Source organism: Primulina tabacum, chromosome 4 (assembly GCF_025594145.1).
Source record: "Primulina tabacum isolate GXHZ01 chromosome 4, ASM2559414v2, whole genome shotgun sequence".
In the NCBI taxonomy this organism is placed as follows: domain Eukaryota; kingdom Viridiplantae; phylum Streptophyta; class Magnoliopsida; order Lamiales; family Gesneriaceae; genus Primulina; species Primulina tabacum.
The window spans coordinates 33,397,692-33,415,551 of NC_134553.1; the positions used below are offsets into that span (position 1 = coordinate 33,397,692).

The 17,860-nt window shown below is 36.4% G+C and overlaps 1 protein-coding gene across 1 annotated transcript; it reads left to right on the forward strand.

The window, feature by feature from the left end:
* Positions 1-12,146: 12,146 nt before the first annotated feature.
* LOC142543209 (uncharacterized) lies at positions 12,147-17,638 on the forward strand. The gene is made up of 3 exons (XM_075650317.1): positions 12,147-14,646; positions 14,786-15,330; positions 15,402-17,638. The coding sequence occupies exons 1-2, from the start codon at positions 14,331-14,333 to the stop codon at positions 15,316-15,318; spliced, it is 849 nt and encodes a 282-aa protein (XP_075506432.1). The 5' UTR covers positions 12,147-14,330; the 3' UTR covers positions 15,319-15,330; positions 15,402-17,638.
* Positions 17,639-17,860: the final 222 nt, after the last annotated feature.

The window sequence follows — 17,860 nt, forward strand, 5'->3', positions numbered from 1 at the left end:
CTTTCCCTCCCTCCCTGTTTTACTTTGATCAGCCCGAACTGCTTCCACATAGCATTTCCGAGAAGAAGGCTGATCTCCCCGGACTTCTCCTACCCGGGCTCCTATCGAAAACTTGACCTTTTGGTGGTAGGTGGATGCCACGACCCTCAGCTTGTTTATAGTCGGCCTCCCCAGAATGATGTTATACGATGATGGGGAGTCCACCACAGTGAAAGAGGTCATCACTGTCTTTCTAAGATCTTGGGAGCCCAAAGTTAGTGGCAAGACAATCTCCCTTTTCGGATAAACCACATGGCCAGCAAAGCCATAGAGTGCAGTCTCCACATCTTCTAAATGATATCCCTGCAAGTACATCTATACGAGAGCCTCTTTAAATATTAGATTCACAGAACTGTCTGAGTCAATAAAGACCCTCATGACATCATAGTTGGCCACCCGGGCTTGAATGACTAGGGCATCATTATGGGAAGATTTACTCCCTTCAAATCCTCCGACCCAAAGCTAATTACCGCCTCATTCCTCCTCATCCCCTCCACTTCCATGTAGTCTCTCCTACTCCTGGATTTCCTCGCCCGGTTAGAGTCACCTTCAGTGGATCCTCCAGAAATCATTTTTATTACTCCCTGAATCGGATAAGGGTCTTTCTTCTCCTGATTGTTTACTTCTCTTCTTCTTGGATCTCCCCTCCTCTCTCCCACTTCCACTCAAGATGTCAGCCGTCCTCCTAGGAGCATTAGGTCCGGGACGCCGAGATAACCAAGGTGGTTGCCTCGGCTCACTATATGTACGGGGTGCTGGCGCAGGACGCCGATGGGACTCTTTCTTCAAAGTTCGACACTCATTAGTGTCATGGGAACACTTTTTGTCAAGGGTGCAAAACCCTTTCTTCTCTGGTCTTGGCAGTCGCGCCATTGAACTTGGACAAGGGGCCATATCCGAGCTACATTATTGAATTTCTCGATCCTAGGCAATTCTCAAAGGGACATGAGAGAATTGCCCTGAACCACCTTCTTGTGAACTCGCTCTTCGAGTCTGGCAACCCGGTCTCCCTTGGCTCTTTTCAAGGCCTCTCTTTTTTGTTCTGTGCCTCTTCCATGTTGCTGTATTTCTCTGCCCGGGACAAGAGATCTTCAAAATCCCCTGGCAATTTTTTGGTCAGAGATCGAAAGAAATCTCCCTTCCACAACCCCTGCATAAAAGCACTAGTTTTTGTCTCGGGGGCGCAGGCAGGGACATCCAAAGCTACTCGATTAAATCTCTTGATGTATGTTCTCAAAGTTTCATCTTGGCCCTGCTTCACCTCAAACAGGCTGAAAGCAGTCTTCTTGTATTTCTTGCTGCTACTGAACTGGTGCAATAATATTTTTTGAAAATCTTCAAAAGAATGAATACTCTGAGGTTCTAGCCCGTCGAACCATATTTGGGCCGAGTCAACCAGGGTGGTCAAAAATAGTTTGCATTTGATTTGATCTCCATAGCAATGTAACATAGCCATATTTTCAAATCGAGCGAGATGCTCTTCGGGGTCAGAACTCTCATCATAGTCTTTGATTCTGGCTGACATGAAGTTCCCGGGAAGTGGTTCCCGGACAATGATATCGGAGAATGGGCAATCCCTGACAACTTGAGCACTGCTTTTAGAATCAACTTGCCCCTCCAATATTCTCACCTTCTTTTTTAATTCTTCAAACTCTTCTGCCACAGTTGGAGACTTAGAACCTGCACTTGACTCCCTCTCCTCCTCCCTTCTCTCTTCCACCTGCGGCTGTTCACGCTCCTGCTCAGGATGGGTGGAATTATGAGTAGAGGTTTTCTTTGCCATGGATGCCTTAACAGCATCAGCTATAATCTTGGTCAATTCCTCAGGTGTTAAATTGATGGTAGGCTGGAAACCATTGGGTGGCTGACCACCCATACCAGAAAGACGAGTGTTATTCTCTTCTTGGATCCGTGAAGTGTCCTGGTTCGCCCTCCTAGTAGGAGCCATATAAATGCCTTATAACTCAGAAATTTCCTACAAACAATGCTAATGATGCGATCCGGGTGAAATGGGTGAGCCGGATCGGGTGCTTCACCGGATCTGCTATTAATATGATGAGGGAAATAAGAGCAAAATGTTTGGAACATAAGCTTTCCTCCTTTAAGTAGCCGAGAAGATCTGCGAACATGCAAGTAACCACATGAATGGGAGCCGGGGGGGGTATCCGACATGACCACTCCGATTTTAAGTCAGTGGAGGACCCAAGCTATAAACCAATGTAACCAGATGATGGTTGTGAGATTGGTGTTGAAGGTGAGTAGTAAATGCACAATAAATGAGTGTATTCAATATCTGAATAGAGAATAAATGAATAGAGAGAACCTGGTATTTATAGTAGAGGAAGTAATGATGACCTCGTTTTTTGTGTTGCTCATTAATTATAGTAGGGCGGCTGATTATACCATATTATTCCGACATGTCAAATCTCACACTAGTCACATCCAGCCTGATTTTGTCAACCACTTGTATTGGTGTCAGAGATAGGTCGGCTGCACACACTCTACTTTGCCGACGTAATTAAATGCGGCACTCATATCGAAGCGGCCCGGGTACAATGTCTCTCGGGAATTCACATGAGAGCATGGGCATCCAATAGCCCGGGTAGATTAAGTCCCTGGGTGTTTCAATGGCCCGGTCTTTTGACTTTCTTTTTCACAGATTCTCCCTGTCAAGTCGTACTCTCAACGTCCTGAGCAGCTTGAGATCCGGATATCGATTCAGATTGTCGCCTTATTGCCCCGAGAATAGCCCATCCTCCTGACCCGGGCACTATCCATGGCCCGGCTCCAAGGCCCGAGGCATCTCGGGCATTATCCATGACTCGGGACATCCCGGGGTATCAATTCTAATTCTGAATCTATTCAGTTTGAAGAAGAAAATCCAAAGATTAAAAGTTCTAGTGAGCTTTTCTTAAATTATTGCTTCTCCAGTTTCGAATCTTGAAATATTCTTCCCATCAGTATAAGCTATATCTTATGCCAAGAAAGAAGTTCGGAACTTCATTGACTTAGGCTTGCATCAACTTGGGGAATCTCAAAGGATAACAATGCTATGATGGCCAGTTACAATGTTGAAGAGGCCGAAGTGAAGAGTTTGGAAGAAGAGATCCAAATGTGCAAAGCTAGAATGGCTATGTTGCTAGATGATGCTGAAGTCTTAGAGGTTATTATGGTGGTCAACATGAAGGATTTTCATGCAATTGGCTAGCAACTTTCGGGCCTTAAAGTTAACTATAAAATCTGGATTAAAAACCTTCAATAGGCCAAGAACACAGTCATATTTTCTGGCAAAGCGAGAGCAGATTCTGATTCTTTCAAGTGAAATTTTGATTGAATAGGATTACGGTTAATTGATTGTAGACAGTGCTTGTGTTTTTGCACATGGGATCTATTTTGTTGAAGCCTTTGCTAGTGTATTTGCACCCCTTTGAGTTTTACTCTTATTTTTGCTACTACTTAAATTATAATTCACTCAAGTGTAGGTTGTCTGCAAGTAATATATTTCTTAAGTACGATATTGTTCCACAAAAAAATTATTTTAATTATAAATTACCAAATGCAAGAGTGAAATTTATAAGTTATAAATTTTGTCAAGGCTCAAAGATTTATTCTTGGTTTATGTAATATTGTTTAACTAAAAGTAAAACAAAAAAATCCACCATAAATAATGGTTTCAAGAAAAAGAAAATTAAATATTTAAACACATACATGATATAATATAGTTCACACTATAAAAATATCAGATTAATCTATATTTTATATATGGTACCTAGGATTATAAATATGACTGTATAAATATAAAATTTCATAAAGTAAATGTTACATTCTTTTATCTTATTAAAGAAGGCAGTAGCTCTACAAGTTGGGTTCCATAAATCCTGTAAAGCCAAAGGGTAAGGTAGGGATAAATCCTTGACCGTATCTACTAAATTCTTGAATGGATAAAATAATACGATCTTTTACCAAAAATAAATCTTCAAGTAGTAATACTAAAAATAAAGAATTAATTATTTCCGAAAATTTTGAGAAAAATATTCAAAACTGGAAATTACCAGTATCTTCTTATACGAAGATATATAGATCCAAAAGATTTAATTTGAAATCTGACTATATTATAAAAACTATTGAAGAAGCTATTCCTCTAAAAGGAGGTTATTTATTATCTCAAAATCTTATAAATATTAATATGAAATCTTATAGATTTATGCATCTGGGTATGATTCAAGTAGGTTTAAAACCACTCACCAGATTAGGTTTAAATACTTCGGCCTTAATTTTAGTACGAGATCAAAGGCATAGCAAATTCGAAGATTCCTTATTAGGAATTGTAGAGTCCTCATTATGTGAAGGACCAATACATTTTAGTTGCTTCCCTAATTTTCCTATCTCTCTTTCTGATCCAAATATCATGAAAGCCCTCAAATTAAATATAAAAACTGAAGGCTTCGATATGATAGATGGTTCAGAAAATGTTGTTCTATTATATAGAATTTGTTACAAAGTTATGAATTCTACAATCTCTAATTTTAGAATTAATACTAATCAAATTAGTTCTAAAAGAGGTGAAACTACACCCTTTATAACTGATATTAATAAAAGTAATATAATGATTCCTAAAACAATAAATTGGAATAAGGTTACTTTACAAGAAATCTGGAAGATGGAGAATATTGCTCCTACCATTAAGGAAGAATCTAGAAAACTAGAAAGTATAGTTCAATATGTAGATGGTGATGTTGAAATTAAATTCTCATCCCAACGACATTTACGAATTAAACTTCCAGAAGAAAGTAGAGATTCTACTTCTTCTATATCTGATTTTGAAAAAATTAGTGTATCTGGTCTTCAAAAGACTAATGATAATATATCTCAACCAGAATATAAGGTTGATCTTCCTGAATCTAGTACTTCTAGATTTCAGAGAAGTTATTCTGTTAATAATAGAAAATCAAATTCTCCTACTTTTTCTGATATGGGTTATAATGTTATGGTTATTAATAATAACGACTCTATTCAAAAAAGTTTAGAAAAGATTAAAAATCTAAATAAGAAAAAATGGTTTTTAAGTTGTTTAAATTCAAAACAACAAAATCTATATTTTTCAAGATATACCGAATGGGTAGAAGAAACTAAATTAAATTTGGATTTCTTCAAATGGATGAAAAAATTATATTTTCCAGCTAGAAATAAAATATTTCCAAATTTTAAAGAGTCTTTTATAAATACTCTTGAATCAACATATAAATTATATGTTCATGAAACAGGAGAAGAATCTTTTGATATTCATCCTCCATTTACTACTCTACAAATTAAAAAGGGCAATAAAGAGATATTTGCTGCTCCTATAAAATCCGAATTAGGAAATGGTAATTTTGACCATATAATTCAGCAAAATAAATAATTTTACCAATCTAACTTTACATTCTTTAAGAAATCAAACTACAAGAATAGAAGAGATTTTATCTAAATCTAAACAAGAAATTTCTTGTGGAGAAAGTTCAAAAACTTTAATGATTAAACCTCCTCCTAATCTTAAACAAGAAAAATTTCTTTTAAGTTCTAAAAAAGACGAAAATTTTATGGAAGGTCTAATAGACAGATTACAAAAAATAAATATAAAAGAAAAGGGTTCTATTTCGGTTATTACCAAAGATGAACAACTTGAAAATTCTTCAAGTTCTTCTAAAGAAGAAATGCAGATTAATAAAATGCATAGAGTATCAATTGTAAAACCTTTTTATAAAAAGGCAACACCTATTGATCTTCAAATTGAAGAAAAGAAAGATTATGTTCAGTTTAATGGTGAAGCCATTACTGAATGGAATATAGATGGTAAATCTGAATATCAGATTAAAACTGTTATTAAACAAATGTTAATATACTCTTCTGCCGCAAAAATAAAAGGTAATAATGATAGGCAAATTGCTCAAGTCATTATTACTGGTTTTACTGGCCAACTTCAAGGTTGGTGGGATTTTTATCTCTCAAAAGATGCAAAAAATAAAATTATTAACTCTTCTATAATTGATCTTAATGGTAGAGAAGAGTCTGATGCAGTTAATACACTGATTTATACCATTCTATCTAATTTTATTGGAGCTAATGAACTTCAATTAGATAGATCTCAAGAACAATTAATGAATTTGAGATGTCCAACATTATCTGAATTTAGATGGTATAAAGATGTATTTATGACAAAAGTTTTAACTAGAAATGATTGCAATGCAAATTTCTGGAAAGAAAATTTTATTTATGGACTTCCAGTTCTTTTTGCAGAAAGAGTTAAAAATAGATTAAAATCTAAATCTCCAACAAACTCCATAGATTGGAGTATCCTGACTTATGGAGATTTATCTGCAGAAATAACTGCCGAAAGAATAAACCTTTGTAATGATATCAAGTTAAAAAGACAAAGAAAAATCTAAAAGATAAAGAAAAATCTAAAAAATATTCTAAGAAAAGATTTAAAAAACCCACAAAAAATGATTCTACTAAAGTTCCAATATGCTGGAAATGTGGAAAAATTGGGCATAAAGCTAATAAGTGTTATTTATAGAAAAAGATTAATAATCTTAATATAAACAATGATTTAAAAGAATCATTGATAAATATTCTTCTTAATAAAGAAGAAAATTTAAAACAAAAAGATTTTTATATCAATATTATTGATAATGAATTCTCTGAAGATTCTAATAGTAGTTCAGATAATGATTCTGAAATATCAGAACATAAAATCTGTGAACCAGATTGTGATTGTGATAATTGTCTTATAGATTTTATGGGCTTAGAAATAAATTTTATATCAAATGAAGAAAATTTCATTTTAGATCTCATAGATCAAATAAAAGATCCTATAGAAAAAAGAAAAACTATAGAACATTATTTAAATATGGCAAATCATAAGCCCACTAAACTTGTACAAAATACGGTACAAGAACATGAATTATATTCTTATAATAAAATATTAGAAAAAGCTAAACAAAAAGAAAGAGAACCTACGATATCCGAATTAAAAGGAGAGATCGATCAGATAAAATCTGAAATCAAATATTTAAAAGAAAGAGTAAATACTTTTAGTATTAATAATAATCATATTTGGGAAAAAGATTCTACTTCTGATGAAGAAGAAGAAGAAATTTTACCTAAAGATGATAATGATAATGAAATAAATCAAATGATTTGGATCAATAAAATTGATTAGATTATTTCTCAAAACTGGTACTCAAAAGTGACATTAATTATTAATAAAAAATTTAAAATTACGATTGAAGCACTATTAGATACAGGAGCTGATGTAAATTGTATCAGTGAAGGAATTGTTCCTTCTAAATATTATAAAAAAACTACTCAGTTTATAACAGCTGCTAATAAGCAACCTCTCATAGTAAATTACAAATTATCTGATGTGGCAATATGTAATTCTGGAGTTTGTTTAAATACTACTTTTATTCTTATTAAAAATATTTCTACTCCCGTTATTTTAGAAACTCCATTTTTCCAAATGTTGTTTCCCATTAATAAAATTAATGAAAAAGGGTTATATACAAATATCAAAGAAAATGATTTATTCTTTCCTTTTACAACAATATCAGTTTCAAAATATATCAATATTTTACAAAAAATAGTAACTAATAAAGAAAATTTTGTTACTTCGTTAAAAGATGAAGTTCTTTTTAAAAATATTAAAGAAAAAATAAATTTTGATAAAATTCAAGAAAAAATAAAAATTATTTCAGAAACCATATCTAAAGAGATATGTGCAGATGTTCCTAATGCCTTTTGGAATAGGAAAAAACATCAAGTTAGTCTTCCTTATACAGATGATTTTAATGAGGATAAAATTCCTACAAAAGCATGGCCTACTGCAATGGGGCCTAGACTTTTAAAATATTGCAAAGAAGAAATAGATAGTCTTCTTAAAAAAGATTTAATTAGACTAAGTAATAGTCCTTGGAGTTTTCCAGCTTTTTATGTGGAAAATGCAGCTGAAATAGAAAGAGTGGCTCCAAGACTTGTTATTAATTATAAACCGCTTAATAAAGCATTAAAATGGATAAAACATCCATTACCAAATAAAAGAGATTTATTAAATAGATTATTTAAAGGAAAAATATTTTCTTCTTTCGATTTAAAATCAGGATTTTATCAAATTCTTCTAAAAGAAGAAGACAAATATAAAACAGCTTTTACTCTACCATTTGGACATTACGAATGAATGTAATGTCATTTGGATTAAAAAATGCTCCTATGGAATTCCAAAATATAATGAATGAAATTTATAATTCATATATTGATTATATTATAGTCTATATAGATGATGTTCTCATTTATTCTGATAATATTGATCAGCATTTTAAACATCTTAATATTTTTATTCAAATTACTAAAAAAGCTGGTTTAGCAGTAAACTAGAAAAAGGTAAAAAATTTTCAAACTAAGATAAAATTCTTAGGACATTATATTGAAAATGGAATAATGAGTCCTATTGAAAGAGCAATTGTTTTTGCTAATAAATTTCCTGATAAAATCACTGATGTAAATCAACTACAGAGATTTCTTAGTTAGTTGCGGGAAATTTAAGTTAGTTGCAATAAGGTAAATGTTAATTGCAATAAAGTAAATGTTAGTTGTTAGATGTTAATATTAAATCATAATATTACTTTTAGAACAACCGGCATATCCATGCGATCGTCTAAATGAAATATATTTTTTAATTAATAATAATAATAATAATTGATGAAAATATTTATTTTAACAAAATTAAACAACAAATCAAGATAACCACTTCAATGGTATCAAGCATTTGATATAAATTGATAACAACAAATAATTCATTTTTATACCTACAATAAAAAGAAGTTAGTTAAATGAAAGAAATATAGAAAGAATATACAAAATATAAACAATCGTACTTCACCAAGAATTCATCCTCTTCACCTTGACATATTAGATTTAGCTTGCCATGAGCTTAATTATGATCAATAATAGAATCATCACTCATAGTTGGGAAAGTGAACAAAAATATATTGGAACTTAAAATTTTTATTTCCACACAAATACACAGACACACACTTTATTTTACAATGAGATAAGATACTCCTCAAGCTAACATAAGAACTTTATTTATAGGCCAAATGACAGAGAATGTCAAAATATTTATTAATGCCATGTAGTTGTAGGCAAAAAATTGTGTGAGACGGTCTCACGGGTCGTATTTTGTGAGACAGAACGCTTATTTTGGTCATCAATGAAAAAGTATTACTTTTTATGCTAAGAGTATTACTTTTTATTGTGAATATCGGTAGGGTTGACCCGTCTCACAGATAAAGATTCGTGAGACCATCTCACAAGTGACCTACTCGTAGTTGTAATAGTAGTTTTTGTCTCCTCCAACTTCAATTTCATGGCCCTTCTTTGAATGCTATTATCCATGAATTTAATCTCCGAATTTGACTTTTCTCAAAACTTCAAACATGTAGAGAATTGTCTGTAGAATAATTTGGCATTTTGGTTCTCCTCATTTGGTTAAATATTGAAATAGTTATGCTTTTTTTTACTATAGGCTAGTCATAGTAAAAGTAAATATTTCATCTTTTTTATATTTACAGAATTTGATTATCTTAATGAATTTTTTCGGCATTTATGTCTTCTGCAAAGTTGTAGATACTTTCTCAATGATTCCAAGCATGTTTGAATCACCTCAATTTGAATTTTGTAGCTTGAGTTATGATTATTTTACCTACACGTAGAAAACTGAAAATAAAACATATTTAGTTAGACATTTAAATATAACCAAACAATACTAAAATAACATCATTTTACAATTTTAATGAAACTTAAATTTTAAAATACATATTTTAACGTATAATAAATTATTAATTTTAAGTCTAATCAATTTCATCTCCATGTTTACCGACATCTTTTGTGTATATATTGCTTGAAATTTTATAGGTAACACTTGACTGATAAGTGGGCATGTGTTGGTTTCCACCCCTTTTGAATTTGAGACTTGAGTATTGGTGTCATTATGGGACATCTCACGACATGGTTAAATTTGACCCTGTATTTGAATTTATCTGCTGCATTCACTCGAAATAATTTCCCCCATCTCTAGCATCTGTGCATTGCACTTCAGTTGTACTCATATCCCGCATACATGTATATGCATTACACTTAAGTCGGATCACTTTTCCGAATACATGTCTATGCATTACAATTCAGTTGGGCTCCTTACCCACATACACTTCTGTTTATTGCTCTTACGTGTGGTCATTTCGTTTTATGTTCGGTTGGTTTGACATTGCGACTGTTGGGTGTTGGTTGAAGAACAAAGATAGATTTGTATGTGTTGGATGTTGGAGTTATATATTCTGAGATATCCCAGCCAGTTCCTTTCTTCAATTTGTAAAAGTCATAAATTGGCCTACAAAAGTCCCCACTCCTGCTATTGCTTTAATTGATTTCATGCTGAACAAAAATTATCCAATAATATAAAAGCGGCCTAATGGCCAATTTTATTCAGTTATTACCACCATTGAATAGCGAGAAACAAATATTTACAATAGTGGCTCTAAGCCCAATTTGAGTAAAGTCTTAAAAACAAACAACAAAATATATATATAAAGGTGGCTAAAATCCTACCTCCACAAAAAATACAAGATCATCTGCATATTATTTACATTCTATGTTCTTTCTTTTTTATTTTCCTAAGGCTGATCATTCAAGCTTAATCCTCACTTCCATGTCTCCTTCTGTCACACCTTTCAAGTAGCTCAAAAACCCACCTCATGTGACATCATCGCACACACAACTTAACAAATTTACAAAATTGGTCATATATCCAGTGTTATACACGCTCTATCATAATACTTGAAAACAACAACAACAAAGATGTGTTTAATTGACTACATGTAGAACTCCCCACACGTACTTTTTATAATAGTTGGAAGGTTCACCTCATGGGTTGTTACTTTTCAGACAATAGACTGATTCACGAAAGTGGCTGTAGAGCCCACTTTATCTACAATATATTGTAATATTCAAGCGACAATAACAACATAAACGTGCCAAAGTGATCATAAATCCAACTCCCTATTGGATAAAATCCTCCATACTTTCTTTACCCATCCCTTCGTTCATTTTTTTTTTCTCTCATACTTGGGAATTAGGACTTCAAATACTTGCATTTTTTACGTGGCTAGTCATCTAAACTTGATAATCAATACACATTCACCTCTAAGACCTTATGCACCTTGAATGACCCTTCCTAATTTTGAGATCATTTTCCCAACTCTCTATCATTTGTTTTTAAGAGTAGTATAGTCTTTCACACAATTCCCCCTATGTAGAAACTTCTCTTGTTAAATCTATTGTTATAAATCATTGTCACTTTCTACTTTTGTAACAATAAAGCTTTGTACGTCTGAAACTCAACTAATCCACTTCTTCAACTCTCTGATCATTGCTTGATGCAGCTAAAATAAATGAGTTGAGTAGACTGCGCACGCGAGATCCGACTGGTTAGTAAACTGGTCCACTTGGCCCGTGAACGGGCTCGTCTGGCTGATAAACGGATCCACGTAGACAATACACAATTAATTTGCGGGGCATCACCTGCGTCACAAACACTCGTCAAGTGGGCGTCGAGAGAATTCCCGACGTAGACACTCCGACGCTCAAGTCAGTAAGCAGTTCAAAGAAAACTCAGAGAACTAAAGAACTTTTCTAAAAAATGAGAGCATACCCTGAATTGTGCGGGAGTTCCTCTATTTATAGGTTTTTAGGAGTGCTTAATGGGCTTGGGCTTTCGCAAGCACAATCCAAAATTTTGGGCCTAATATTAAAACTAAACAAATAACTATTGAATTAAGCTTATTAAATTGGACTTATTCTTATTAATCCAACAAATAATTAATCGAGTTGGATTAAATAGTTATATTGAGCTTGTACCCATCACAGGCCCTCCACTCTCGAGCAGCTTCAGGTAGAAGAAGGTGATCGAGAGTATAAATTGTGCGCGGAGATCAATCAAGCAAAGATCGATTTTTTTAATGCAGTTTTTTTGGGGAATGATTTTATTTCCTTTTTTGCTATAAAGACAATTTTTATTTGTGATATATATATGTATATATTTATATATTTTTGGGATGATTTTATTTCCTTTGATTTGCTATGAAAAAGAAAAATCTCCGAGCACTGTAAATATGAGTAGGTGTTAATTAAACCAAAAAAGACAAAACAATTGCAAGAAGAATTGTGAGTGGACCGAATTTGCAGAATGAGTACGCATTGTCTCTTCCATATATTTTTTATTTTTGTATTAGTTTTGACTTTTCATGCCATTGTCGTTTTCACATCATGGTAATGTGTCTTGGATTAAGACTTTTCAAACATGTCCTGCTGTATTTTGATAATCATATATTCATTCTTCCATATTTGAACGAAATGAGATGGTTTCCTCCTCTGTGCTTTTTTATTTTCTATTTCTTTGTTTGGGTTTTGAATTGATGTATGGCGGAATGGGGGAGATGGCGGAATTGCTCGATTTCCTCTGTTGATGTGGTGTATTTCTGGCGACGTGGCAGGACATGGAGATGGGTCGATCACTGCTGGAAAGAGGGATGATTATTTGCGATCGGTTGAAAGGGCGGTGGAGCGTTGACGCTTACTGTCGTTGTTGCATCTCTCACCAACAAACCACTGGTCCCCCCAACAAGCAATTCGTTCAACATGGCTCCGTTCTATGACCGTCACAGCAAGACCATCTTGGATTAAAAGCCCCACCGCTGCCATCACCGCCCCGAGACCCTGTGCTTGGGGAAGAAACCTGCACAGGATTATAGCCGCTGCTGCTCTGCAAAGCCAGTGTCAAGACTTGATGTGGATCCCCTGTGGCCGAACGATCGAAGTCCGAGTAACGGAAAGCCTCCGTCACACAACAAGCTATCCGATGACGGAACAAACTATCGGCAGAGCCCGTCATTGGGCATAGGCCACTGGAACAATAGCGGAAGTCAACTCTACTACGAAGACATTGCCCACAAATCAATCCCCCTCAACCTTTATCGCCCCTGCTAAGTTCATAGGCCCACGCGACCGAGCCCGGCCATCTTCATATGGTCTGCTCCCCGTCTCAAGTAGAAGCCACACGATCATCAGTGCCACCGCGGCTTAATGCCACCAACATGGCCGATAATTCCATGTCTAAGCACACAACTCCACGACCACAGCCAGGGTCGCAGAAGAATGCAGAATGACCATCACCACCATCTCCGCTGCCTTGAACAATAAGATTTTCATCGTGCTGCCTCCATACCCAACGAGTTTATTTAGTTGGAGTTTCATGTTGCTTGAGACCTCATTATTATTATTGTCATTGTTATTATTATTATTATTATTCTATATATATATATATATATATATATTTTTAAAAAAAACGTATGAGTTTTATATACTGATATAAATTTATACCCACACAGAGATATTTTGAGTATGACAAAGATTCCGACCCTTCAAGCTCACGTGTTGTGATTGATATTTTTTAAGGTTGGGGGAAATCTCACGTTTTCATTTTTCATTTTTTTTAAAAAAAAATCTTTTGATTTTGTACATGTTCTTCCACTGTTTGAGAAATGATCCTGCAACGAAATGATGACGGCTATGAGTTTTTTTTTTTCATATAATTTTTTATTTGCATGAGACGTATTGTTTGTAGGTATTTTGATAAATAAGAAGAAAAAAAATGAATATTTTGTGCAGGTTGTGCTCCTCGAGGGAAGGAGTATTCTTTGCTAATGGCCAATCGTCGGCTTAACCGAAATTCCATAAGTGGCTCTAGTGCCAGTGATGATTCTGATAGTTACTCTCCAAAGTCGATTGCGTCCGACTTCTCAAGTGGTTCAGCCTCTTCTGGTGACTCACAAGACTCGATCTCTAGCATCTAGCGGGTTTCTTAAGGGACATATGCCATTCGAGACTCCCTTGTTGGATGATGACCCTAAATCTAGCGAAAATTTAGGCTGTGAGGATAGAGATGCTCTGACTATCCAAGATGTGAGGAGTTTGCGCAAAGTACTTGGAATACCACCTGATTGTGATATTAAGGTTTCGGGGCCTCGAGATGACTGCCATAACCCACCATCGGGTTATTTCACCCTTTTCCTTGAATACTTTACTGGTGGACTGTCGTTTCCTCCGCAACCTCTTTAGTGGAGTTGGTCGAGAGCCTTGGTATAAGCTTTAGTCAATTGACCCCAAATGCCGTTATAGTTTATTCAGCGTTTTGTCACAAGATGAGGGAAATTCGCATGCCTTTGTCCGTAGAACTGTTCCATTCAATTTTCTCGACGCGTAGGATCAAACCGGACTCGTTTGTTTACTTTCAACCTCGAGCCAAATGTAAATTTTTGTCCCGAATCCCATCTCCTAGAAGCTTTTGGAAATCTCAATTTTTTTACCCTAAGGATTGCGGGTGGGGGATACATGTGGTTTGGAGTTCGAGAGTTCGAGTTATTGCAATGAGAGGGACTCACCGCCAACTTCAACTTCAATGTCGTGATTTAGGTCTTTTTGAAGAACTTTTTAATCCTAGGAATTTAATGACCGCTGGTATTAATTTTAATTTTTTTAATTAATTTTTTTTGGTACTCTGTGTTGGTTCTTGCTTCATTCTCCATATTATTTCGCACTAGAATTAGCTGATTCTCTCTCTTTTATATAACCTTTTCGGCCAACTGTATATGTGCAGGAGATAGATTTGATTTGGCGACGATCCGGGCTCGCAAGGCCACTGTGGGGAGGCGTTTCCCGCTTGCTGGTGATAGTAGAGCGCCTGCGAATCGGGCTGTTCATGACTTTCGTGACCCTATCCGTAGGGGTATCCCTCCAGCACATTCTGAGCCTGTCCGCGGGTCGGGTTCTAACTCGCAAAAGAAAACTAACTATTCACCATCAAGCAAAACTTTGGAGATTAGGCCTGCAAATGGGGGAGGAAGAGAGGCAAAAAATCGAGCTCATGAAGGGGTGCAAAAGAAGGTTGATGATGAAATGCAAAAGAATCCTAAGAGGATCCATGCGGACGATGAAGGAGCACCTTCCAAGACTTCCCGTGTTAAGCATATCTTTGTCGATGGGGTGAACCATAGGGAGAAAGCTGACTCTTTCTGGGATTTAGATGATCCCGAGATTGGATGGAAGAAAGGACGGAGCATTGTCGGAGATTATGACATGGTCCATCTAGTGTCGCTGTCCATGGATTCATTTGCTCATTCCCTTGCCTGAAATTCGTGTCAGGTATTGTGCTTATTATGTTAGAATCCTGCATGTTCTATCCGCTTTAAAATTGTTTGTTATTATATTTGCAGGTTTTATCGTTAGCTAGTGCTGTGCGAGTTCGGGAGGAAAGGCTACGCAATTATCAAGATAAGCTGCACGAGGAGGTTTCTCGATTGAAAGAAGAGAATCTTCGTCTTACTCAAGAGAAAGAAAAGATCAATTGTGGAGCTTCTACATGTACAGGGAAAGCTTGCGGACAAGTTAAAAGATTTTACAATCCTTGAAGATAAGTATTCTACTGAGGTCAAGACTGGTGGTCAATTCCTTGACTCCGAGGCGGGCAATAATCTTTTGAAAAGGACTGAGGAGAAAGGCGTTCAGAATTTCAAAGCATCATCAGCATTTAGAGATGAGGTACTTGATCGTGCCATGATCATTCATGATGAGGTAGTTCTGGACTGCCGAAACCAACTGAGGAAGAAACTTGTGCCTGAAGAGACAGTGATGATGATTGAGCCCAGTGTCTCGGAGGTGGGTGGAGGATCCATGGTTGATGTCCCTTCGGACAATGCTGAGATGATTGAAGCCTTGGATCTCCTCCCTACTGAGGGGGAAGCATAGCATTAAGTAGTATTTATTATTACTCCTTAGATTTGTTTACTTGCATTTGTTATTTATCGTAATGTCGTTTATCGTGCTTTCGCATGGATTAGATATTCGTTTCATTTGAGCCCTAAGGCCACGGTACTTTCACAATGGAAGATTTCTTAAATAATTTCTTTCATATTGTGCTACGTGTAGTAGTTTTGTTTGTGATGACGTAATGCTTGTTTTCATGTGTACTTGGGAGGGGATCAATCTCCCAAGATTTTGTCTCAAGGGGAAGTCCTAAACCCCCATTAAGGGTGGTGAGGTATCCCGGGACTTGTTTCATCGTTGACCTTCTCTAGAGTCGTCATGTCAGCAATCCCACGAGGATGGCCAAACCTCTTTTTTTTTTTTTGGGAGCCTTCGACGACTACATGGGAAGGTGATGACATAAGCATACGTACTCGGAGTATGACACCTGAAAAAATCCCTTGCTAACATTGGAGAATAATTGATAATCTTATTGAGTACTGTAATGATGGAGATACATGGGCAAAATGATGACACATGGAACAACCAAACATAAACTATTATTTTCTTTTTCAATTACGTCCCTCTATGCATAAAACTTCTTCAGATTTGCTACATTCCACTGCCGAGGTAGTACTTTCCCATTTTGGTGTTGGAGGCGATAAGTACTCATCTTGATTATCTCTACCACTTTATAGGGACCCTCTCACTTTGGGTCAAGTTTTCCGACTGAACGCAAGACATCAGCTTTTCTCATCACAAGGTCTCCTACTTGGAAGGATCTTGGATTTACTCGGTCATTATAAACCTTAGCCATGCGTGCCATGTACCTTTCTGCCGGGACGGATGTTTCGTCTTGCAATTCGTCGATTAAATCCAAGGAGGCTCGAAGGGCTTGATCGTTCTCAAGCTGCTTGTACTGTTTCACCCACAATGAAGTTTCTCCTATCTCAGCGGGGGCTACAGCTTCAACACCGTAAGCTAGATTGAAAGGTGATTTCCCTGTCGATGTGCGCGATGTGGTTCGGTACGCCCACAATGCGCTCGGCAATTCTTCCACCCAGCTTCCTTTAGCGTTGCCGAGACGGGTCTTCAAATGCTGCAAGATAGTTCGGTTAGTTACCTCTGTTTGCCCATTGGCTTGTGGGTTGCCGACCGACGTAAATAGTTGTTTGATAGAGAGACCCTGACACCACTCCTTTAGTCTTGCTCCAGAGAACTGAGTGCCGTTGTCCGAGATCAGAGCTTGGGGAATCCCAAACCTACACACTATGTTTTTCCACAAAAAACCTATGACGTCTTTCTCCGAAATTTTCGCCAATGGCTCTGCCTCGACCCACTTCCTGAAATAATCTACGGCAACTATGAGAAATTTTCTCTGCCCCATGGCTGGGGGGAAAGGTCCTACCCGGCCTATTCCCCACTAGGCAAAGGTTATGGGGATTCCAAGTGGTTGTAACAACGTCGCGGGTTGGTGATGGAGATTGGCGTGCTCTTGGCAAGATCGATACCGCTTAACCAACTCCATGTCATCTTTCCTCATGGTTGGCCAAAAGTAACCTTGTCGTAAGGTTTTGGCAGCCAATGCTTTCCCTCCCAAGTGGTTTCCACATATTCCTTCGTGGATCTCACGAAGAACGTAGTTTGCCTTGCTAGGAGTGAGACACTTCAGGAATGGCTGAGAGTAACCTCGTTTATAAAGCTCTCCATCTATGCAGCTCTTATCCTTAGCTTACGTGCAGCGACGGGATCTCGAGGGAGATCGTCACGCATTAAATAGTTAACAATCTCTTCCTTCCAGCTTGGTTCTTCTCCATCTACGCAAAAGATGTTGCAGCCGGCCTTCTTTGCCTCCTCTTTACTGATTGTCAAGAAAGTTATTGTTCTGTTGTCTATGTTAGTCCTGGAACTGGCTATCTTGGCCAGACGG